Source organism: Dermacentor andersoni, chromosome 5 (assembly GCF_023375885.2).
Source record: "Dermacentor andersoni chromosome 5, qqDerAnde1_hic_scaffold, whole genome shotgun sequence".
In the NCBI taxonomy this organism is placed as follows: domain Eukaryota; kingdom Metazoa; phylum Arthropoda; class Arachnida; order Ixodida; family Ixodidae; genus Dermacentor; species Dermacentor andersoni.
In genome coordinates this window covers 54,384,875-54,410,012 of record NC_092818.1, presented here as the reverse complement: position 1 = coordinate 54,410,012, position 25,138 = coordinate 54,384,875, and the positions used below count along the sequence as shown (strand labels likewise).

Here is a 25,138-nt window from a genome sequence, read left to right as displayed (position 1 = left end):
GTGCATAACTCACCGTCCGTCTATTGTTCTCAAACCTATGCGCGCATCCGCAAGCGACAACAAATCGGGCAAAGCGTGCTGCCCGAATCCGGCGCTCGTTGTACGCGGGAATATGCGGCACTCGATCTTCCCGGCGGAGCCGCCGCGGATTGCCCATGAACCTGGCGCACAAAACCGGTATTTTTGTAACGTCTTTGTACACAAACGAGGCGACGGGGTGCAGCTCTGTACACCCTTTCCGGCACACCGATCGGGAGTCCCGTCAGCCAGCCCCGCCGAAGTGGCCCGACGTCTCTCCGATCGAAGCGGCCGCGCCTCAAACTCTGGGGGTCGCCTATGCTGCGCGCGCATATGCAGCGAGGTTTCTTTTTTTTTTTTTTATAAGCTTGGGTCATCGCTACGATACGGTTTCCGTCATCTCCAGAATTCGCTGACACAGAAATCATTCGGGTATTTTTAAAGACCAGCTCCGAATAAATTTTGGACCCCGTAAAGAAGGTCTGGTTGCAGATGGTGTAGAAACGTGTCGATGCACGGTCAACTTGCGCGACAAGTTTTACGCTCGATACACGAGTGCATGCGTAACGACGAGCAAGAAGGAAAAAAAATAGACGTTTCAAATACCAAAACTGCAAAAAACTAAAAAAAAACACGCTGCCATTACTGCCCGACAGGTGTGACACGTGATCGAGAACGCGCGCTTCCTGAGCAGGGCTTCAAGCATGGCCTCTAAGATTAAGCGGCGCGCCCGCGGTGCGATGAAGAAAAAAATTTCGGAGGCGACGCGAGCTGCAGGACTTGCGTCATATCCGCTAACCACCAGATGCATGCGTCCTCCGCGTAGGTGTCTTTCACGACCACCCAATGCACGGTACAGAGGTGTTTTTTTTTCTTTCTTTGCGTTTTTTTTGATGACGGGGGTGGGGTTGGGGGGGGGGGGGTGAGCTTAGCAACGCCACGCCAAAGCCGCTACTACGCCACCACAGCGGGCGACTGGCCGCTACACCTGGGAGCGTATTTGCGGGCATTCAAAAATGCTGGCAGAGTGGACGCATGTGCAGGTTTAGGTGAACCTCTTGAATAAGAACAATACTTCGTTCTGCTAGTCTGTGGTCGAAATTATTTCGTTGGGAAAGTATCTTTCTCGCGCATGCGCAAATGGTCAATTGCGGTATATGTGCCCCAAATGACAACAAAAAAAACATTACGCCGATAATTAGTTAAACTTTGTTAATCAGCCAACATCGCGCTGCAATTTGGGATGCAATATGTCCGCGCCTCGAAGTAATCAAGCTGATGTGACGAAGTTGCGATATCCGCTCCTGCTAAACATATATAGAAAGCTGAGTCCCCTAACAGCAACAAGAAAGTTTTTAAACGTGCCATTTTGTATAACATTTTGCGTAACCCCGAATGAAGCTGGGTAGCCAGCCATCTGCGAAATGCTTCGCCTAACATCGATCCCAAAAATGCGTGGAATCTGCATAACTTTTTTTTTTTCTCATTCATTTTTTCCCGAAAAGTTTTGTTCATTTTAGTTATATCTGAACTTATATTTCTTATTCACACCCGAATTTAGGCGAATCCTCCATAACAGGTTTACGCCATAAGTGAAGGAAAACGAGGCGATACGTGTTTTATGTTTTAATTGCCCACATGTAGTCACCTGCTTCAAATTTATTAATTATTGCATTTCTTCCTATCAGTGCGTCCAGACCCTCCGATTACTGGCCCATCCCCCGCTGTGGGTACGTGTCATATCTTAAAAGCTCATCATCAACGGACGACTAATCCAAGGTGGCGACCTGGGGTTGGCCCGCCATGCTTCAATGTGCGGCAGCTCCTTCCCACCTCGTTCAGTCATCAGTGCAAACTGCCGCTTCCATGGCAGCGTCAAAAGAATCATTAATGCGTAGCTTATCGCAATGAAACAAGCTCGCTCTATGTTCGCAAGGCACTTCGCCATGCGTTCGCAAATCTTAAATTCCAAACCGCGAGCGACTTTCGAACAAGTTCGTCTTTTTCACGCGATCAACACAACGCTTAAAAGATTAAAAACCGCGGGTTCAGAATAGACATTGGAACCTACGTGAACCGAAGCTTTAGTGAAACCATTATCTTTATAAATCCTGTACAACTAAATGCGATGGGTACAAGCGTGTTTGTTTTCATGCTATGCAACGCATAACCTCATGCAATGCTTTTTTTCTATGCACCGCACCGGTCACAACTTGAATGTCATTCAATATTTACACTTACGCTGTACACCGTTGGAAAGAAGATGTGGCGAAACGCAAGCACGAGTCCACGCGGATGCACATCGACGCAGCGTTGTCATGGCGACAATGTGTGTTAAGATACACATGCACACAGTAAGGTACACGTACGCATTCATCGTGACTGGGCCGAAAACGTCAGAGCCCCATTGTAAAGAAAATTTCGGAAAACTCGGAGAAGCTGGCAACTTTCACACAGTTTATGTTGTATGGTCTTTGAGCGGTAGAGATACGTATGTGAGCCGACTTCATGTGTAAATGTTTTATGTCGTAACTTATTGTTTTTATTAGGTTCCAGTGCACCTAACTGCTCAAGAATGTGGCAGGCCAAATGTAAGACATTCAAGAAAATCAAATGAGCTGCTGAATATCATGAGGTCTTTTAGTGGGATCGGGAAAAAGATCTCTTACTACAAAAAAAGCAAGAAGAGAGCCATAATATGCGTAATAGCAAATGTCCCTTACCACTGGGAACAACCACACTGGGAACATTCTTGCGGGCTACAACATATCTACTATATATGCCCTTTAATATTAGCCTCTGATTGATACACCGTCCCGTTTGCCCTACGTAGAACTGGCCACAGCTAAGGGGAATTTTATAAACCACACCCATACGACAGTCAGTAAAACTGTAAAGTTTTACTGACTGTAAACTGTAAAGTTTTACTGACTGTCGTATTGGTGTGGTTTATAAAATTCCCCTTAGCTGTGGCCAGTTCTACGTAGGGCAAACGGGACGGTGTATCAATCAGAGGCTAATGGAACATAAAAGGTCGTTAACCGGTGGATCGCCTTCTAATCTTTCGCTACATTGCCGAGATTGTAACTGCACGCCAGAGTTAGATGAATGCGCGATATTGTACAGGCATAAGAATGAAGATACGCGTCTTATGGTAGAGGCATGACATATCTATAATGGTGGAAGTGCGTGCGTGAGTCAGCCTTCGATTACTTTACATAAGGAAGAGATTAAGTGCCTTAACAGTTATCTCTCACGTAGACCGGCACGTGTACCCGATTGACACGTGGTGTTGCCATTCCTGAGCATGCGCAGATGAGTTTTGTGTCTTCTTTCTTTTTTCGCCTCAGTGCTCCCTTCAGTTGATAGTCGGCGTTCGTGTTGTCCACTTCTCTACTCTTGTGTCCTGTCTGCACGCCTCACTTCTATTTTGCATAATGACTCCTGCTGCTGCAATTTTGGTGGCTAAGGGCACCTCAAGCTGCGTTTATGCAGCTCTTACCTATGCCTCCTCCATTTGTAATGAGTGGAAACAAATATAAGAAATAAAGGTAGAAAGATATTCGTGTTTTAGAGATCCCACTGTGAATCGATATTAGGTACAAATTTTATTCTGTGATTTAATGTCGTACTACGTACAACACGGGTGGGCTCACTGGCACTATGCATTGCGGGTTGGTTCCGTGCGTTAGCCACCCGTATAGTGGACGAACATCGAATAAGTGACGTGATATTGCGTGGACTTGCGTATTCGCAGTAGGTATTTACGTTCGGCATATGAGGTCACTTACCACCGATCTTTGCGCAAAACATTTTAATTGAGATGTGAATCGATTCTCCGTCGTTTCATATATATTTGCACGAAATTCACGGACTGTCGGGGCATATAGTCGTTCCTAAATCTCAACTCCCGCGTAATTCGTGCAGAATGCAATATCAGGCTTTGAGATGGAAGAAAGGTCTCTATAGTGTCTTCCCGAATCAGTGAACACAGTTTGCCAGGTTTGGGCTAACTCAGCCGACATGTAGGCCTTGAACGTTATCTCGCTTGAATGTTCTACCTCACGCTCGTTGATCGACACACACTTTATAATCTCACACTCAGTAATCACACTTACTGATCAGGAGCGGGCGACGGAAGAAAATCAGTCCCCTTACAGAAATATAGGCTCCATGTTGAGGCAATCCTCGAAAGTAATTTCTGGTACATCGGGGAAGCATTGTGTTCACTATGTGTTCCATTACTATCTCGTGTTTCTTTCTTAAATTTTTTTTTCCGTTACCCAAGACGCGATCCCCTGTTCACCCCTTAAGTGATTTTGGATTCCTGCTTGAACAATCGAACACGTCTTGTGCTTTCTGCCGTGTTACGACGCCGAGCTCGACCTTCTTCGCAGTGTGTTAAACCGACTGGATCATTAGAGCATTTTTAGGTACTGAGACCTTATAATTTTAGAATTGCGGTTGTTTGGACTTCTTGGAGTGGCATCGTGAGAAATCGTAGCCCAGAAGAAACACGCAGACGGACAGAAAAAGCAAAAAGAAAAAAAGGAGACGACTTCATTCGTTGCAGGCTCACCGAGCAACGCAGGCATTGCTACGCTTTCACCCGTCGATTGTCCACAGTTTACGAATCTAGGGACGAGCCCTTCCTCTCGCGTTTGTGTCCCCTGGCGGTGCTTCTTCCCTAGATCCTTCCACTTTCTGTCTTTTTACCTTGTCGAAGCGGATCGTTACAGTTGAACAATCACTGTTTTGCCAGCACAAACCCTAACCCTCAACCGAAGAGTCGAGAAAGAGAAAAAAGAAGTTCCTATGGCGCTCTCGAACTGGTCGTTATCTCGCTCGGAGGAATCGTCTCTCATCCACGGCTATATATGATGGAACGCATGCGTCGACACAAAAGACCGCGTCGCCCCCTTTGTGTGTATGTATATACATACAACGCCAAATGACACGCCTCGGGGGCCCCGCGGGAGGGACAGCACGTGACACCTCCGCGAACGTTGCACGGGCCCGAGGAAGGCGTCGAGATCGGGGCCCCGATGCCACCGTCGTCGGAGCCCGGAGTCCCTCCCGGCATGCGGTTGAGCCGCACTCGGGAAAATCCACGCGACCACGTGGAGACGAAGTTACACAAGCGCGGCGAGGGGCTACCGGCGGCGGCGCACGTTCGGCGGGAAGGACTCTAGTGGGCGGCGTCAACCCGCATCGGAGGCTGTTCACGCCGGTGCAACGCGTGGTCAAACTCGGAGGGCCCCGCGTTCATCGCGCTCATCACGCTCGTTGCAGGCGAGAGGGGGAGGAGGGAGGGCGAATCCGTCATCATTACGGTGGCCGAACACAAAGACGGACAAGAGAAGCCGGCCTGTCCCCTCCGCATCGCCCCGAGATGATGCGTCCGGCATGCTGCCTCTATCTGTGCATCGGTCGAGGCAGCCCCAGGGGGAGGAGAGGATGCGTGCGAGAAGCGAGAGCGCGACTATCGCGCGGAAGCGCCTTTCTTGCATGTACGCACACCCTGCACCGCGTCTCACAAGTCCAGACGCGGCCGGCCGGGCCGGTCACAGTCGTCAGGGTTTCTTTCTTCTTTAGTCGCGCATTCGCCGTGTTCTCTTTGCCGAAAAACGCAGTCGCTACGAAAAATGCGGAAGACGCTGTGAACGCCCAGCCATTGCTATGGGAGAAGCGACGGAGATGCGCATTGTGCGTCGGTACGTACGCCTCAGGTCGGCGATGAGGGATCGATCGCGTGCGGTTGCGACCCGTCCCACGATTATAAAACTGGTACAGCGAAACATAGAAAGGAAGAAACAAGCCGCGCCGGTGGCCAGATATGTACCAATTTGTACGCTGTACCACTTTTGGAATGCAATACGAGCTCGCCCAATGCTCAACCCTAGTGAACCGACCGACTAGGAACTATTTTGCTTCGTATCCCGATGACAGCGTACTCGTGCGCGTCTCTATCCACGCGTTACAAGTGATGTAAGAACTTACGAAAGAGGTGTCACCGTCGGTGTTTCGGGTGCTTGTGACCTTTCGTACTGCGGATATATATAGTGTGTATGTGTGTGAACGGGGGGGGGGGGAAGAAAGGAAACCGAGAGGTCCGGTTTATTAGTCACATCATAAGAAGCCAAGAAAGACACAAAGGAGAGACAGTATAGGGAAATACCTTGTAGTTATTAATTGAATTAAAGAAATGGTAAGTTAATGGAAATGACAGTAGACGAAAAAAAAAAAAAGAAGACAACTGAAAGTAGGTGGGGCATGAACCTACGTCTTTGCATTACGCGTGCGATGCTCTTAACCAACTGAGTTAGCGCAGCGCCGTTTTCTCATCCACTTTCGGGGGAATTTTTGTTTACCTAGTAGAACTAAACCCGGGAACGTTAGCCATCGCCAGCACTCGCAAGCCCTGGCGGCGGATGTGGAACCTCCTTTCTGCCGCAGGCGTCACGTGTACGAGAACGTTCTGGGTTAAGGCAACTGGTCAATAAACCCACACATGCTACCTGAAGGCAGCAATGCTGCCGGATTCGAGACCCTTGCTATGAAGCGGCCCTTAATGTCTTTGTTTGTTGACTTCTTATGATATGACTTATGACTATATATATATGAACCTACGTTCATTACTTGGTGCTCTCTCGTTTAATGAAGACCTTGCAAAGAAAACCGAATCGTTTACCTCGGTTGGAAGTCTCACCCTGCACTAATTGATTGTGCTTTCGGTAAGGATGATGCAACGTGTGGCGGCTATGAGCTTCAGCGTGTCATTAGCGCTATCAATCGTCTTAACTTGGAATCATATACTTATTGTACTGACATACAGTACATCGTAAACCTTTCGACTTGCGTCACTCTGACGTCATTTTGTCAAACGGAAACGGAGCCAAACCATAATACACTTCTCGCACAAGCATAAAGATGAAGCCAGAGAGGCAGAAAGTCATTTGAGCGCTTCAGCGGTTCCTCAGGTCGACTGGACTGGGTGACCATTTGCGAAGCCATGCGGAAAATTTCAGATTCTCTGCGCCTCCAGCGTGCCTACATTTCCTATACATTTCCTCCTCCTTTCGTCCTCTCCCAGTGTAAAGTAGCCGACACGGAGTCACTCCTAGTTAAACCTCGCTGCTTTTATTTTGTGCGTCTCTTTCGCAAGTGGACAAAGGCCTATCCCTCCGTGCAGGCTGCTACGAAACTGTCCGCCGTTCCCTTACGGACTCAGTTCAGGTAACCCGTTCGTACATTTTAGTGATTCGACGCGCTGTTTCGGCCACAGTGGTCTGGTCTGTACGAGGTCACCTCAAGAACGCGGACGCCGAGTGCGTCCAACAGCTGGTCGGACGTCCGATGGCTCTCCGCGACGCCCTCGTGCCAAGAGGAGGCCCGCCGAGCAGACGAACACTCCCAGCGGCCGCAGAAGCATCGAGCGCTCGCACTCGGGTCGCGAATGCGCATCTCGAAGGCGAGCGGGCAGCAAGCGCACCGTGCCCCCCCTCTTGCTGCAGCCGGTCTCGCGAGAGGAGGGAAAGGGGGCCGCCCGCGGATCCTCGGTCGTGCCCGCGCCGGATTGCGCGGCGTTCAATTACAGCAGCGCAGCGGGCCCGCTCGCGCATCAACCGGCGGCGGCGAGGGGAGCCGATGGGGCAAAGGCAGTGGAAACAGGCCGGCCGGCTGCGCTCAGCGCGCCTATGTTCACAGTGCACGAGCGCGCGCGAGCGCACCAGCGGCCATCCATCGTGCGGCTGACGGCCGAGGGCTCTGCGAGCGCTGCCCCTCCTGCTCGGCTCTCCTCCACCCCACGGGGCCGATCCGCGCGCGCGCTCTTCTCGAAAACCCCGTGAAAACTTAATTACACCGCCGCGCCAGGCCACTCACCGCGATGGCCGCCTCGTCCGTCCTCGGGAGCGGCCGCGCCGATCGGCTTCTTTTTTTTTTCTCTCAATTTGTTCGAGAGCGCCAAGCTCGCGGGCAGCTGCGCCCAACAAAGTGCGACTTCGCGGACCTCTAGGTGGCGGTTCCGCGGCCCTACGGCTCCTCCGTAGGCTGTCCCCGAAGAGTTCGCTCGTTGAGGCCGAAGGCGTCTCTCGCGCTCAAATGCAGATGACACGTCACAGTCGGCGTACGCGGCGCCGGTGGACGAGTGCCTCTTGTAGCACTTGCACGTGGTGCGACTGTGAAGCCCCCCCCCTCCCCTCCCCTTCTCGGTAAGGTCGGGGAGGCAACGCTGGAAGGTCGGCCGTCACTTTTCTGACGCGCTGGGGGTGCGAACGAAGAGGGAGAAACAAATCTTGTCGGTAATGTTTGTTTGTGGGTCGCAGACCCGAATCGAATTGTACTTCTCCAGACGGAGATCCCCAGTGGCCTAGTCAGAGGGGACGCGACAGAGGCCCACAGGTCTCGGCCTTTGAGAAAGGCACTGGACGTGCTACGGTAAAAGGAGGGACACTTTCTGTATGATCCCCACCATTGACCCTCACCCCTGCTTAGGCCACTGAGCCGTCCTTTTCATTAAACTTCATCCTCTCTCTCTCTCTCTGTATAGTGCAGGCTGTGGCGCGACAGTACCGTGTTCTGTGGGTCCCTGGCGACGTTTTACACTAGCATCGGTGCACGTTTCCTTGCTGCAGTGCAGACAGGAACACAATGGTAAAACTTAAAAAAAAAAAATTTGGTTTTTTACCTGCCAATACTACGACCTCATCGGGACGCACGCCGTAGTGGGGGTGCTCAGGAATAATTTCGACCATCTGGGATTCTTTACCGTACGCCTAAATCTTATTACACAAGCGCTCTTGCACTTTACCCCCATCGAAATACGGTCGGCAATAGGACACGTGACCATGTGCTCAGTAGCGCAATGCTATTGCCACTACGCAACCGCGGCGGGTAACACGGTGCTCTGGGCTGCTTCTGACAACACTCATAGTGCTTAACTAACCTATGGTCACGAGCTGTTCCCTCCAGTACGCTGCGAAGTCTACTCCGCTACACATCTAACCACTGTCCATCTTCTTCGCTCTAGCTACAACGCTAATCCTGCGACACTGCGTAATGCTGGTCGGTTGGCGTTTGGACTCGGGAAGCCAACTTACGCTTCGTGCACAAAGACGTTAACGCTTCGTCATTCTTACGACTGAACGCCACCGATGAAGCGAAGCATCCTGTCCACGCTGCGGTCACATTCCCTGCCACCGGGACACCACGGCGCTTCTTGCAAGAGCCCGAGGAATGCATATCGCAGCTCTGCTGCTGTCTTCCCGGCAGCTCGCCCGTGAGGGAGGGTGCCCATTTCTCGCGAGTGGCGGCGTCAAAGTGCCATGACTCGACCAGCTCAGCCTGCCGCAGGTAAGTGTGTTGCTACGCTGGACCCCAACATGGCCGTCGAAGATAGAGTCATACAGGCGACGAGGGAAAGGAGCGGCCCGTGCGCCTCCTCCTCACCCTCCGGCGAAAGACATGAGGAGGAGGCCGCCCCCAACCCCCCCGCAAGAACCGAGCAGCCTCCAAGCAAAGCACGCCGGCCGAGCAGGAAAAGCATCGGTGAGGAGGCGGGCCATCGCGCGAGAGCGGCGGCGCGGAGAGGAGGAACCGCCCCGCGCTCGGCGAGAGCGAGCGAGCGCATACTCTCGTTCCCGTGGCGTGTCATCGCGGGCCGAAACGCCTTGGCGTCTTCATTTGCTCCTGCCTGTCGCTCGGTGCACGTGCGTTTTCTGCGCCGATCTCTGCCGTGTGCGCGCGGAATCGTCGCGAATACGCTTTCGCGGGGTTACGCTCGCCCCGCCGCGCGCCGTACCCGCCAACTCCACGCGCTAGCTTCAGGATACTCGCCAACGCGCCCGACAAGGATTACGGCATCGATGGAAGACGCCGGACCGGGCCTGCCGGACGGCTGCTGTCCGCCGGGGCCGCTGTTATGAGAGCGGGCCCGGCTTGCTTCTTCACCGGCGGCGCATCCCTGCTCCGACGAGCGCGCGCCCCGGCGTCCAACAACAGTGCTCGTAACAGCGTGTGCGCCGTGCTCGTTTCTTGTTGATCTCGGAGCCCTCTCTTTGACGGCGGTGTCGTGCGCGTGAGGATGCATCAGCGGCAGCAGCTGGCGACCCATGTCTGACGTGCCGCGCCTGGCGGCCGCGGGCCTGCCGCTGCAGTTCCCCAGCGCGTTCGCGGCCGTGCACGCCGCCATCCCCGTGGACCAGCGGACGCACGAAGGACGCTATGTCTGGGAGCCGCGGCTGCACGCGTTTCCACATGGCCCGGCAGCTGGGTGAGTGACGCGCTCGCGTTATTTTTTCTCGCTGGACCCACTTTTATCTCTGCGCTCTCGCCTCTCTGAGGCTGCGAACGTGCTTGTTCACGACACGCGGACGGGTTTACGGTGGCGATGATCACTTGCGGCAGTGACCACACAAGCGCGGACTCGACTGCTGGAGGCCTGAAATCTAGTCGATGTCGTACCAGTCGAACGATTCAGGAAGCCACTGAGGGCCTCTCGGCATCTTGCGCGTCTTCAAGTCGTCTGCTTGCGGGACCTCAACCGAATGCAGCCGTTGGCAAAGCGATTAAGTCATTACGAAGCCATCTGTCGCGCTTTCTTGCTGCAGTAGGCACAGGACGCGAAACATACCGATGGGATTCCAGTTAGTTACTCGTCGAGTCCTCAACCAGCGACGTCAAGCACGGCATGCTGTGCTTCTCCGTTGTCAGCGTTAAAGTAACTAACCGCGAATGTAAGCAAGCGTGCTTCCTGGAGGCGTGAGCCTTCTGAGAATGTCATTTGGGTGTCGCTTGTATTTTGTTGCAAAAGAGGATACGTACACGCCTGTACACACCCTGAGCTCAGAAGAATCGAGTAGCCGAGCAGTATGACCATTAGCTCGTGAGAAGATCAGTATTTGTGGAAGTTTAATGTACAACCTAATTCACTACCGAGAAATTGAGCGTGGATATTATGTGGTACTGTCCAGGATGAAGGGTTTTGTATATACTATCCTTAAATGGGAGAGTCTCAGTCATTTGTTTGCTGACAATAAAAATAAACTGCGTGTTGTGCCATTAAATTTTTTTCGTCGTCCGAACCAAGTGTCTGCTTTCTGACACCACTCTATCCGTCGTCGACAGGCGCAAAAACTTAGAAAGTTTGGCTGTAGCATAGCTGGTTTCTAAACTTTGTGCGTTTCCGTCAAGTAGATATCGCCATCGCAAACCCGGCACATCACATAACCTGAATCTCATGACTGCAGGTGCACCAACATACAATTTTCTCGACAACCATGACTGCGCCGCCGCGACACTTTGCTCGGGGACGACGGTTGAACTGCGGCTGCGCGAATCCGACACGCTTCGGGACGCCGGCGTATCGCGTCGAATCCACTTTCTTCTATGATACTTTCGCCCGGGCGCATATCGCTCGCTTTCGCCGAAGGTCTTGCGGAGCCATGGATACGAATACGCATGCGGCCCTCGGAGATTGCCTTTCGGCAGCAGCGCATATCTCTGGCTTGACACTAACGATGAGCACAAACCTCTGTAAAGCCAACGCCTGCACTGAGTGCCTTGTCCGCAGTGCAGTACGAGCATCGCCTCCGTTTTTGTGGTGCCTGTACCGCTTGCCGCTCCCGCATTCCAGGTTCGGCTCGCAGCCTCGGAAAAACAGCCCCTCACTCGGTATACACGTGTATGTCGCGTGCAGTTATAGTGCATAAACCGCCCTGGTTTGCATGGATTCCCCGTCGTGGGACAGAGGCGTCACCTATCGGACGTCCTCTTCGCGTAGCGCTGTTCCGCCCCGGAGCCCCACGCGGGTCCTGCTGATCATCGCCGAAACAAGCTATGCCGTCGGCGCGTCTACCTGGAAATGGTGACTGCATTTCGCGACGTCATGCCACTTCGCACTACCGGCAAAAGTCAGCACTACGAATTACAAAACGAACACGTTTCGCGCCCAAGGCATATGGACGCTTCGCAGAAGTTTGGCGGTCGGTTGCCTTGCGAACCATCCTCTTCTTTTGCGACCAAGTGCGCAGCGCTTAGTGACAAAAAGCACGGAGAAAACAGCGCCGCGCTTTCTTAAAATGTCGCGGAACCAAATGGGCAGCCGCATGGAGAGCGTGTCCGACGGTACCGAAAGGCGGGCGTGAAACGAAACGGACAACAAGAGCGCCGCCTGTCAACTGAAAGAAAGTTCGCCCTGACGAGCGGAAAAGCGGTAAGACGCACAAGTTATTTGTGCGTGCTCTAGGGTAGGCGGCGCGAACCCGTCAGATCGTGGAAACGCGAGCGAGCAATCGTGGAACATAACTGTACAGGCGCGACAGCTACGCTTTGTTCCAGATAATCGACTGCTGACTTTCACACGTGCTGCCGCCACTAATGACGTGACATACTTCGATTGCAAGGCGCACTTCTCCGTTCTTATGTCTGAGTGGAACTACTATACTGTCTGCAAGATTTTGGAGTAAACTTGCGGTCGCGACAACCTAGAGGGAGAGATGGGACACTTTATTGAAACGCGGAGGTTTGCCGGCGTTGAACTATTTGCCTACGTGCTACTTTGCAAAGGAGGGAGCGATGGGAAAAAATTTATTTTTCTTTGATTATATTGGTTTTTTTACCACTCGTTTGAGCGAGTGGCACATACTGGTGTCGTCGTGTCAGCGAATGACGAACGGCAAAAACGAAGGGAAAATAATTTTTACGACAAAAACGTGACGGTTACATTTTTTTTCGTGAAATGAAAGAAGTCCCCGATTCGACTACGGACGACTGTTCGTGACTGGAAAAAAAAAAGCTTTGCAGGGCAGTTGACTTTCATAATTTCTCCAAATCGTTAGCTCTTGCGACAACTGTCGTTGCGAATTTGAGGCACCAAGATGACACCTAGTTGTGCGAAGTGGCTTAACTGTAATGCTAAGTTTGGACTGTCGTGTAGTAAGCAGTCCGCACACTTGATTCGCACTACAAGCACAGTTCCTTCTGATGGCCACATCATAAGCGAACTTGCAGCTGCGGCTTCACGTCGAACTTGAATAACTACGCCCCCCCCCCCCCCCAAAAAAAAAAGAAGAAAAAAGATTAGATGCACAGCTTTAGCATCACAGAGTTGTACCGTCGCAGGCCTTTTAATCCAGAACTTTAGCGTAGCCGAGTCATGCTATCCTGGTTATAAAAAAGAATGCTACAATGCCGCAAGATATTGAGTCGACCAGGCAAACGCAAAAGCGATGCTAGTGACATCTCTCTTCGGTATGTTCAACGACAGCGCACATATGTTTTCTATCAGTGACCGACTGTGTTTTACTAATGCGATTGCGTAAACGTATCGACAGCGATAATCATCACAAAAATTTTTCGATACCTTTTTGATAGCCCTGCGAAACATTGTTGATAGAACGTTATCACTCGCGCTTCGTTCGCTTCTTGGTTAACCTCACCAGCTTAAACCTGTTGTCTTCTCTCTCTCTCTATGTCTGGCTACGCTCTGTCCTCGGTCATTTATTATTATCCATCTCCATTGACTCAATCGCCGCTTGTATTTCTTCAATGATTAGACAATTCGCCAATGAATCTTTCCTATACCGAGAAATAAGCAACATCATTACTTCCCGATATTATCTGTGCTCGATGGAATTACGTGTCAACATATATAATATAATAGGGATTGTCCGTAGTATTATTCGCAGACATACGTCGCCCTTCTCCTTCGTTTATTCCCTTAATAATTTTCAATTGCATTTGGCCAGTTTTTATAAATAAATATACCTTGGTGCCCATATATCGACAACAATCTGTCATGGAATACGCATATTAAATAAGTTATAAGCGCATCCTCGTTTTTTCTTTTATGCGGAATTGTTTTTTTCTACGTACACTGTTTCCTTACAACTGCTCCTTTACGAAGCGCTAGAGAGATCACAACTCGAATTATGATCCTCACTCTCTTACACTTGCATGTGCAGAAGTCATTCAGAACGATTCTGCTTGGTTCAGTGCAAATAAATAATCTCGAACTGCCAGTGTGCCTTCGATCAAATCCCCAGCTGCTGACCTTTCTGGACCCTCCTATGGGCGAAACGGTGCCCGCCTTATGCGACTTTCTCACAAGATCTGTTCTCACAAGCCACGTTTCGCCTCGCGTCGACCAATCGCCTTGAGCCATGCTCTCAATATGGGCTACGACGCGTCGCGAGGCGGTCGCGCGTTGTAGCTCTTACTATGCGTTATGTAGCTCTTGCTGTGCGTTATGGAGCTTTTACCATGCGTTACGTAGTTCTTACTATGCGTTATGGAGCTTTTATCATGCGTTACGTAGTTCTTACTATGCGTTATGTAGCTCTTGCTATGCGTTATGGAGCTTTTACCATGCGTTACGTAGTTCTTCCTATGCGTTATGTAGCTCTTGCTATGCGTTATGGAGCTTTTACCATGCGTTACGTAGTTCTTACTATGCGCTATGTAGCTCTTATTATGCGTTCGTACCGACGACGTCATCTGAATGGAATCACCTCCGCGGCTTCATCGTCAGCAATCCGCGTCGTATTTTCTTCAACGCTGCTACATCATGAACGTGAGTTGAACCTACCGTCCTCCCTTTAGTCGCACTGAGAGTGTACTTAGGTACGTAAAATAAATAGTCGATTACGTCGTGACGCTATATTGCATACAGTATGCGCCCGTAGAGTAAGGAAATATGCGTCTTGCGCCGAGCGTCGAATCGATAAGAGTGACAGTACGGTGAAAAACGGTCACCGAGAAAAAAAACTAAACAACGTACGCGTGATAATCGCGGCCCTTAGTAATTAATACCTCTGGTAATCCGCATACATTACAACTAATTTCATGGGCTTCTTTGATGGGTAACTCGAGCTTCTTTGAATGCGCTCGAAGACCAACCTGTTAATCGTTTCATTTTCTAATAGCCGGTGCGAGGCCAAACTCGTCATCTTGAACAATGCCGTTAGCTTCCGCAGTTATTCGTACGTAGCGTCCGGCGTAAAGGTAGGTGGGTCCTTGTCCGCAAACTTCTTGCTGTTTTGCGGTTTAGCGGGCCACGGGCGCTTTGGACAGCGGGGCTGGTGGCGACATCTTGTAACGCTTTGTCGAATTACATTTGAGACTTTTTTTGTGTTGCACGTGTGAGTGTTCTCGTGGAAGGACTGCGTGTTAGCGATTATGTCGCTGGCCAACGCTTTTGCACCAGCGTTGCATTAGCTTTGCGTGCTCCCTGGTTTTCAACGCCGTGTCACGAGATGTCGCTCCTACCCCAAGCGTTGTTGCTACCGCACACCTCAACGGTAGGGTAACCCGGTATCCCGGAAACGGTAACGCGTCTACTGACAAGCTAAGTCTCCCTAATATGCAGTTGACCAAAACGGCATTGTGCGTCATAGCCGCGTCAGGAGGGAAGTATATTGACGTATCAGCAGGGGCGACCAAAAGTTGTGTTTTCGAATGCCGCGTAAGGAACGCTACTATTTTTCGCTCATTAACAATAGGCACGCTGAAGACAAATTAGACGAGCACGGTACAAGAGAAAATCGGGTTTTAGCGTGCTCACGTACACTATTTCTATACTTTGCGGCAGGGGGTTCCCAAACTGCGTTCTGCGAGCGGCCAAAATAAATTCGGCTCCATGCATCCCCACTTGGGCGGATTTTTACATCAGAGTTTGAACCTCCCAATTGAAACCACCACTTCCGCACTCCGGTAGTATTCGCGATAAGGATTCATTCGTCGCAACAGCCATCGCGGGACCGTGGATCAACACATCGGTGTGGAAAAGAGGATCGGGAGGCGTGCCCCCTAGGCCAGAAAGCTTGCGAATTCCTAGTTTACGGAGTGCCGTGACACGGAAATTTAGGACGACAGCAGCAGCACTCCATGCCTGAACTTAAAAAAAAAAAAAAATACTGCACATACGGAAACACGTTTTTTTTTGCTATTTCACGTTCAGTGCCCTCAGAAAAGCTAAGCCATTTGTAAAATTCACCCGACAGTAATGATTTAAGAAAAATCCATCGACGATAATTGTCATTGTAGGCGAATAGCCGCAACGAACTAGCGCACAAACGTTTTCCTTCCCGGGTATGACCATCCAACTGTCGACCAACCACGAGAACGGTCGAAACAGGCAAAGAAAGTTATTCGCTTCTAAAAGAAAGAAAGAGCACCCACCACACGGTTACATACTAGCGTCGCGAATAAAGAAGACCCAGGTGGCTGTGTGTTGCAACTGTTTCATCCGGCACACTTGCCGCATACTAATCAACTTTGCAGCGTAGGTGCTATCAAAAACGTCTGTAGGGGCACACGAAAAGTTGTAAAACAACGTTACATCCATTTGTAGTTCTGACTTTGCGGCGTCAGCGTGCACACGGACATCGCCGGAAGGGGTTGCGCAGCGTGGGTTTACTTCCATCTCGAAGTCGCTTGTAGCGCTGCCGAAGATACGAGGCTCGTACAACTGTGAAATCCTTGCGCAGCGGAATATAGTTCCAGGCGTAACTGTCTGATTAATGGCAGGATCAGAATGTTTTTTTTTTTGTTTTTCTTGGTACAAGATACGTTACAGCGATGCGTGACGTGTTAGGGACTTTGCGCATGCACGTCGTATGCCGCGAATTGAGCCGTATGCCGCTGAGCAGACGACGCGGCGCGGATGAACACATCTCGAGGGGCATTCGGCCTTCCCATTGGCTAAGGAGTCCTGCAGCTTCCACAGTGTCGCAAACGACTTGTGAGATGGAGCACACGCTCTGCGCCGCCATTCGTGTTTGGCTCCTGGTCCACCTGGCAACTCTGCCACTGCGCACCAAGACACAGGTAGTTAGTTCCCCACGGACGCCGATATCCCCTTCAGTCACAAATTATGAAGGACTGTCCATAGATACATCAGTTACATACGTTTACTAGGGGGTGTTGCAGATATTATTAAAAAAAATCAAGGTGCTAGCGTGATCGTTTATGCAAATTGCAATGAACGCTCATAGTTTCATAAAGAGAACGTATATAAGTTTCGATTTATTCTCCAGCGAGTCGCGGGGGTAATCCCGCGTTTCTTAATCAAGTTGAATTAAATCACTGACGCAAAGCACATTCACAAGTTAAATGTTCGCTGCGGGCGTTACAAAAAAAAAAATAGTTATTCCTTCACCACAGCTCGGGAAACCGAACCAGGAAACATCCTGTCAAACATGACAGTGCCTCCGGTGTAAAGTGATCGTGTGTGACAATATTCTGCAGACTAAAGTGCAGCCACATCGGGTAAGCAGAAGATTTAGCGTACCCGCAGTTTCACGTCCGTATTTTCTCCCTTTCATTGCCACCAGGGGAGGGAACAGGCAAAAGGAGGCCGCGTATAAAAATCCGTACGCCGTGACTAAAAAAAAAAAAGATGATATCGAATGTTCGTCTGCGTGAATAAATCACGGAAAGTAGCTGACGTAATTGTCTGGCGCATCTATACAAATGCGGCGAATTCTATTTGATAGCGGTGCATTTGCCGCTGCATTATGCAGCCACGTCTATATTCGTGGACTGTCTGCGGCAATTAAGGCAAAGCTACGGAGGCAAAGCGCGCCCAAGGGAGAGCGCTTCTGAAAAGAGTCCCGTTTTTCATCCACGTTAGTTTAGGCTGGGGAAGAGAAAGCATAAACACCCTTATTAGGAACAGCGAAATAAGACGAAACACACCACTGAATGCGAAAGTTTACTTATTTTGCGGCTTTTCCCTTCCGCACCTGGGCAAACGCGAAACCGTCGCACGTGGAAGCTGCGTCGATTCAGCACATTCAGCATCTGTTCCGAGTAACTAAAAGCACTGTGAAACGCTGGCGGACTACTGGGCGCGGTAACACTTGTGCAGCAGCCACGCGCCCACAGATTTCTCTTCATTGCCACACAAAGTTGCCCGCGAGTTTATATATATATATATATATATATATATATATATATATATATATATATATAGAGAGAGAGAGAGAGAGAGAGAGAGACGCTTGTCCTTTTTTGTGCGCGTTCCCAGACTCCACGCTCCCTTGCATCGACTCCCGTGACGCCATCTGTGAACGTGTGACCGTACCACCCGTTTCTTGCAAGGAAACTGAGCTGATTTGCACGTTTGAATTTGGAGCTGGTACTTGTAACCATGTAGTCCTAAAGTGTTTCCCGATGTGGAGCATACACGGGAATAGCACGCGCTGCATTAACAGTACCGTTGCAGGGTTGCAACGTCATTGGAGGCGACGCCGCGCCAGCCGATATCAGTTACCGGTACCCGCCAACGCTGCGCGCTAGCACCACTGTGTTTGCGGGCAGCCCCCGCACCCCTTGGTGATAGCTCTGTCGTCTGTGCCACCAATCCGGCCGCTCACGTTTACCCTCCAAAAAAAGTTAATAGAGAGTTTTAGCAGTGCCAAGTTACCGGACGGTAAGTGCGGTAATACCGTACCGGTCGAGGACTGCGCATGCGCGCACTTTACCGTACGGAAAGACTTTCCGTACGGCATACTAGGCGGTAAGGAGTCGGTGAGGCTAGGCTCGCACCGTGTTTTGCGAGCCGAGCCGCACCAAGCCAAAACAGTGAGAAACTGGCGTCGGCCACAGAGTCCACGTCGTGCATGACCACGTCTCGCACGCTTTTTTTTACCATGATAAGACCAAAGCAAGAGTTCACTTTAAATCACTTTCTGCGGCGCGACGAAGTAACAAGTAAACAGTGGCATAAAAAGAATCAGGTTGGTGGCGCCATCTAGTGATGCAGAGCTTACTTAGAGGGGACGCCGAATTTTTATTGCAGTAACTATATTTTACTTGTCTGCTGGTGTAAAGTGTCAGCAGCGGTGCAATTTACAAGCAACAAACCTTTTTTTTATGTATTGATTAGATCAGAACACTTATGTATCAAGAGGTTTCACGTGTTGCAGGACGAAGTGTCACATGACGTCGCTGCTGGCCTTGTGACTGGCGTCTACGTTTGCCGTAGCTAAGAACTTTTGTAAATAATTATGCGTGTATAGACAAGCTAAAGCTTTCTAGTATTCGTCAAAATGAATATTTCGCGCTCAGCGCATAGTTATTGTATTCTGCAAAGCCCCAATGTTAGCCGCTGTCATCATTATCACATTATCGTATACGCATTGGGCGGCACACGCAGCTAAAACGTCTTCGGTCATCGCGGTAAGTTAGTAGGGAACGGTAATACCGTACCGTATACCGCACTTACCGTACCGTATTACGGCACTGTTAAAACCCTCTAATAAATAAAATGCGGGGAGAGCTAAGACGTAGACGTGAGTAGCCGCGGTGGTGGCGCCATCGTGTGACGACGCGGAGCCTAACTACAGAACGCACAAATCTCATGCTGCTGTGATTAGCCGTATCCTATTTGACTGCTGATGAAAGGCGTTGCTAGCGACATGATCGTTAACGTTTCCCTCTTTTTGATGATTTTCCTTCAGCGATAAGCCTCACGCGACAATGTTTTTTTTTTTCCGAACGCATTGTAGTTCGCATTGTAGTTGGACAAAACGTTACAAAATGTCGTCGCTACCAGCTTTGCAGTTGCCATTGAGTTTCCTGTTAAAATTACCAGAGGGAAATGTGGCGCTGCGACAGTTCAGCAACCACGGGAATTGGTTTAGCATATGGATTTGTCCGCGCTTCAAACGTTCTTGCGGCTTTATTTACTACTGCGTTGCCTGTCTTTATCGGCTTAAATTACGAATCAGTTCTGCATTCCTCAATGAAAAAGGCAACAAAAATGTGCGCATGCAGGTTTATTGTGCATGATTGCAGTTATACCGCAAAATTTCGTTAAATATAGCATTTTGCAAAGCCGTCCGAAGCCGTAAGGACGAAGCTGAGGCTAGTTCATGTACCTAATCATCATTCATGTGCCGGCTTATCCGCCATGCCTGCGTCTACCAGAGACACTCGCGCCACAGTTCCCTCCAGTAATTTTTTTTTTGAAATCCGGAGTTCCCCACCACGACGTTCCTCGTAAAAATGATAACCGGATTGAAAACATGTCTTCTACGTGTTCATTCCATCGTTGTTCTGCACCGTCTTGCACTGCCTCTCCAATTCACAGCCTGCTCCTGAAGCGTTCATCGGTTACCATTGCGTCTGCATGCAATCAGCGGCGGCAAATGACTTCGACTCTCGTGAAATAGTGAATTCGGAACACCCCGTTACTACTACTACTACTACTACTACTACTACTACTACTACTACTACTACTACTACTACTACTACTGGCGAAATTGCCGGACCTTCATCGGCAATGCCGAGAATTGTGTCCAGAGATTTCATGCCTCGCGGCAATGAAAGTCGCCGGGCGTGCGACTGGTCCTTCTAAGGACCGATTTGCGATCAAGCCGCACCGCCCGCCTACCGCGCGCGTGCGGTCGTTGCGAAAAATTGCACGTGTCGCGCACTGGTGCACAAATTTCGGTTTATACAGAGTCCGCACGTGTGGTGTAAAGGCGAAAGTTATGCGACATGTGCAGTTCTTCGCACGACCGCACGCGTGCGGTAGGCGAGCGGCTCGAGCGCAAATCGGCTGGTCGATCCGCTGGCTTCCGCCATCTTTAAGCGCCATCTAAACCTCTGCTCGGGCCTCTACAATCACCGCAGAGAATAATACGTCGGCGACTCGATCTCCTCGTCCCAGCGATCGTCGCTGTCGTCGCCAGTCGGCCGTAATGACTTAATCCAAAGCCGAGCGCGTGGTACAGAATGCCGACTGGCCTTTTGTAAGCGCGATACGGCTGGAACGCTAGACATATAATTCGATTTGTATCGACGTTTCTCGCAACGAATCACCATTAGCTACGTGACTGCGACAACCAGGCGAGGCAGGCACGCCGGCTCTGATAAAGAGTGAGAGCCCTGGCGGTGTGGCTGCGAGATTGAGTTCCGCCGTATAGTTACGTGCAGCGGAGATAACGTCACCGTTCCTAGCGTAGCTCCGCGCTCTCCTCATGCGCGTGTTGGCTTTTATGACACCAGCAGTACGTGACGTTAGAAAGCTATCATCGCTCATTGAGTTTTCTCGAGAAAAAAAAAACAAAGAGACCGAAGCAGACGGGACAAAACGAATAAAGGTGGGCAGCACAGTGGAACACTTTTTTTTATTGGCTGTTTATTTCGTCTATCCGCTGATTGGCTGGTGCCTAAGCCCTTCTGTGCACGTAACTGCGTTAAAAGCCTTCCACTGGCCGCCACCCCGTCCCGCTTCAGTTTTTTTTTTCTCCCTCGCTTTTTTACTGCTCTTGGAGCGCCGTGAACCAATCGCATTGTCGGCACTCATCGGCGGGGCCAATGGCAGCCACGATAACTCCCCTTCCCCATCCGCTCGCGCTTCTGCCGTCTGCATCGTCGGCTCAGCCTTTTCAAGGTGTCACTCCCGATATCGACGCACGTCGTCTGCTGCGGGATTTCTACTACGTGCCGGTGACGGCTTGCCTGCCAGCACGCTGCCCCGCGCGACGTTATCGCCAAAACGGCGAAAGGGCAGCATCTTTCTGGTGTCCCGAAGCCTTGGTTGCCGGTTTTTCCTAATCTCTGTCTCCGATCTCTCTTTCCCTTTCACCGACGCCTGGCGCAGCAGGAGCTTGCCCTTGCCCCGAAAATCGTCCGATCTGTAGCGTGGATAGTTCAAAGAACAGTGCATACGCGCCCTCTGGCGTTTTTCTGTCCCCGCGATCATATCCGGAAATTAAACACTGCGAGACGTATGATACGTAGACGCCTATTTATTCGTATTATCGGTGTAATCGGTAGTCTCTCTGACTCGCTTTGAAGGCGTTATTTTTCTCCGTGAAATATGGTGGACAGAAATTGCGCGCAGCGCATGTTCTGTGCTTCAGCAGTCTTCTTTTTTTTCTTTCTTTGCTTGTCTACCTGTTAAACATTCTCGTTTTGTGTCTTCTGTTTAGCCTTCACGTGGCGTCCTCAAACGCCTAGCCGAATGCGCTGTATGCAGCGAATGACTAAAGAGAGAAGTGTTAGGCGGGAACATTGGATATTCAGTTAATCCGGTCCCTGTTGCAATAAAAAAAGAGAGAAAGAAAAAGATGCGAAAGCACCAGACCAGTGGTTATACTGTGGCTCTGAACTAATTTACTACGACCGGCAGTAGGCTCTTGCAGTGGACGCCGCCATCTTGTCTTGTCTTGTACCCTAAACAGTGGCGCATGCCCACTAGGGGGTATTGGCCAAGAAGTAGGCGGTTTGCCGTAAAACGAAACTAGATTTGAATAGTGGAGCGTGGGACTATAGAAAGCAAAACTAGATTTGAATAGTGGAGCATGGGACTATAGAACTGTAGTTTAGAAGTATAATGAAAATATTGTTAAGAATTTCGATAAAATGAGTTAACGCAAAGAAATCTCTCAAGAACCCTTATGCGATGCACACATCGTCGTCATCGTCTGCTACAAAGTTGACTGTTGCGGCCTCTGAGTGCAGACCCAGAAACCACTGCTTTCAGAGACGGTGTGTGGGCCCCAAACCTCGAACAAATTGTCAAGCACTCGCAGTGGCAGTTCAGTGGTTTGGGCGTTCTGCTGCTGAACACGATGTCTCGGGTTCGACTCTTAGCCGCGGTGGCCGCATCCCCATCATCGCTGCATTTTTTTTTAAAACTGTGCTTGAATTCAGCTAACCACGGTAATCGTGTAACAGAAATTGTTTCCCTGCAACGGACGCTACCTCCCACGTGACTATAGCGTTGACGTGACGGTCGCGTTGTCTCTTGTGTACACGAAAGTGCCGGGCCGATCAACATCGGCGATGTTGTGGTGCGCTTGATTCTTCTCTGGGTTTCATAATAGGAGATACTCAAATAAGCGAGGGACCTTTGGTGCGCCGATACTTCCTTAAACTTCGAAACCGAGCAGGGCTCGCTACGTTTCTTTTTTCTTCTTCTTTTTAATGCTTAAGGGGTCATTCCTTCCTCTCCTGTTTGATTCAAGCCTCCCCGACGTCTTCCCTTACTGGTTCCACTTGCCGCACTCCGTGACGGGGCTACTCTGTTAACATTTCTTTGCCGATATCGCGGCGCGCTTTGACAGAGGGGAGCGGTTCATCGTTTCGACGCGGCAACTGGCGCGTGTCTTCTCTCATCGCGTTCATCTCGGCGTAGCCGACGGCGGTCAGTGCGGGTTAGTAAGGGGGTTGAGGGTGACGAGAGAGAGAGAGAGAGAGAGAGGTCATCCTAGAGAGATACATCGTTCGTCCACTTCGGCGAGGCGAACGCGCTGAGGCGTCCCACGGCTGTGGCCGGCGCCTCTTGACCGGACTGGACGATTGGCGGACGCTCGTGGATCGCCGGGCGATCGGTGGAGGGGGAAATAAGGCCTTCGGTCGGCGTAAGCGACGGAGGAGAGGGAGAGGTCGAAGCCATGCGTTCTTTCCGCGCGGTCGGCTGGAAAACTGGCTCGGTCGGAGGAGCGGGCGAGACGACGCGGTCTGCCTTTTCCCTCCCCTTTCCACCTTGTTCTCTTTCCCGGTCCGCGAGAACCGGGGCTGACGTCGTAATCGCGTTCGAGCACCATAGATCATACTGCATCACGATCTCCATCTTATCTCTCGGTCCCCGCGAGAGAGGCTCATAAGCACTTGCTAACATTGCGCGGCTGCCGCGTTTGCGCAACCGGCGGACGACGGACAGGCAGGCCCGCGTTCTCCCGGGCCTCTTCGCTCCCGCACCGTCGACGTCTCCGAAATCCCCCCTCCGCCCGTCCCACCTTCTTAAGGCGCCAATACACTCCGACGTAACGCGCGCGCGCGCGCGCGCGCGTCATGGCGACGTTACGTTGGCGAAAACACGACCCTCTACAGTCCGGCGGCATCCGGCGCCGACGTGACCGGCGGCATCCAGCGCGCTCGGACGTCGTCCGGCGCCGAATGCAACCGACTGCATTTCGCGCCGACCGCGCCGAGCAAGTTAGCGCCTAGCGCCCTCTCTCGTCGAGGTAGAGACTCTTTACCTCACCGGGCTGAGCCATCTCGCCGGCTGAGCCAGAACGAGATGGCCTCTTCCCAAGACAGCGTGCCCGACCTGTGCGGCTCCGAAATTGAAAGGTTTCTGGACGCCGTCCAGCAACACCCGTGCGTCTACGACACGAAAAGGATGGATTACCGGGATGCAGAGCGGAAAAACAACGCGTGGGAGCAGATACGCGTGTACTCCGGCCTCTTGACAGGTGCGTAAATGCTTCGCACGTGTGTGTATACGTCTCCGGACATGCTATACACTCAGCGCCTGTTTGTTTGTCTTGTTTTCCCTGTTTCAGTCGAAGAGTGCCTGAAATTATGGAAGCGGCTCAGGGACCGATATACCCGTGAGTTGAAAGCCATTGAAGCTACAAAAAGGAGTGGCAGCGGCTATGTGTCTCGGCGGGCCTGGGAATTCACGGAGTCCATGGCCTTTTACAAACATTGCGGCCGTCCGAGGAAGTAAGTTATGCATTTTCGAAGTGATCACATTCATACCTGCTTAGTATTGCGTTCACTTAGATTACTATGTTTTGATGACTTGGTTTGTTGCTCACGACAATTATGTCATGCAGTGAAGCAGACGGAGTTTGCTGGGCCCTTTCCGCGATCGTGATTCGTTTTGCGTTTTCCGAGTGCTCATCATTAACATCTTGTGTGCGTGTTCACTTAAGATATACAAGTTTGTTGTGCTTGCCTCCTCCTGCGGCCATTTATTTCTTCCTCCACAGACTGTTCAGGGTACTATACAACTGTCCCTTTAATCCTTGCACGAAATATCAAATGAACACTGTGTAGTTCGACTAGGTTTTCGGTCTCAATGGACTTATCCGCGTGTGGACGGCGTCTATGACTTGCACGCGACTTCTTAAACCCGCTTTCTTTTAAAAGTGAGTAGAGCGGTATTTATTGGCCCAAAAAATCCTTCGGCATTCTGAGCGAGCGATAAATCCAAATGTAAAGGGGACAGAAGCATGTCTTTAGTTTACAGTCGTGCACCTGCTTCCCCTTGCAACAATGTAGACTTTTTCTCTGCAGGACGACATGCAGCCTGGAGCCAGCCACTTGTGATGATGGCGAGACCACCGAGACCATCTTCGCATCTATGACCAAT

General features: G+C 50.9%; 1 protein-coding gene across 1 annotated transcript in view; it reads left to right on the top strand.

The window, feature by feature from the left end:
- The first annotated feature begins 9,700 nt into the window (after positions 1–9,700).
- The window catches only part of ci (transcriptional activator cubitus interruptus), a 79,602-nt gene continuing 64,164 nt past the window's right edge, over positions 9,701–25,138 (top strand). The window contains exon 1 of the mRNA XM_050177591.3: positions 9,701–10,291. Within this exon, the coding sequence (XP_050033548.1) occupies positions 10,131–10,291 (161 nt within the window). The 5' untranslated portion in view covers positions 9,701–10,130. The remainder of the gene's footprint in view (positions 10,292–25,138) is intronic.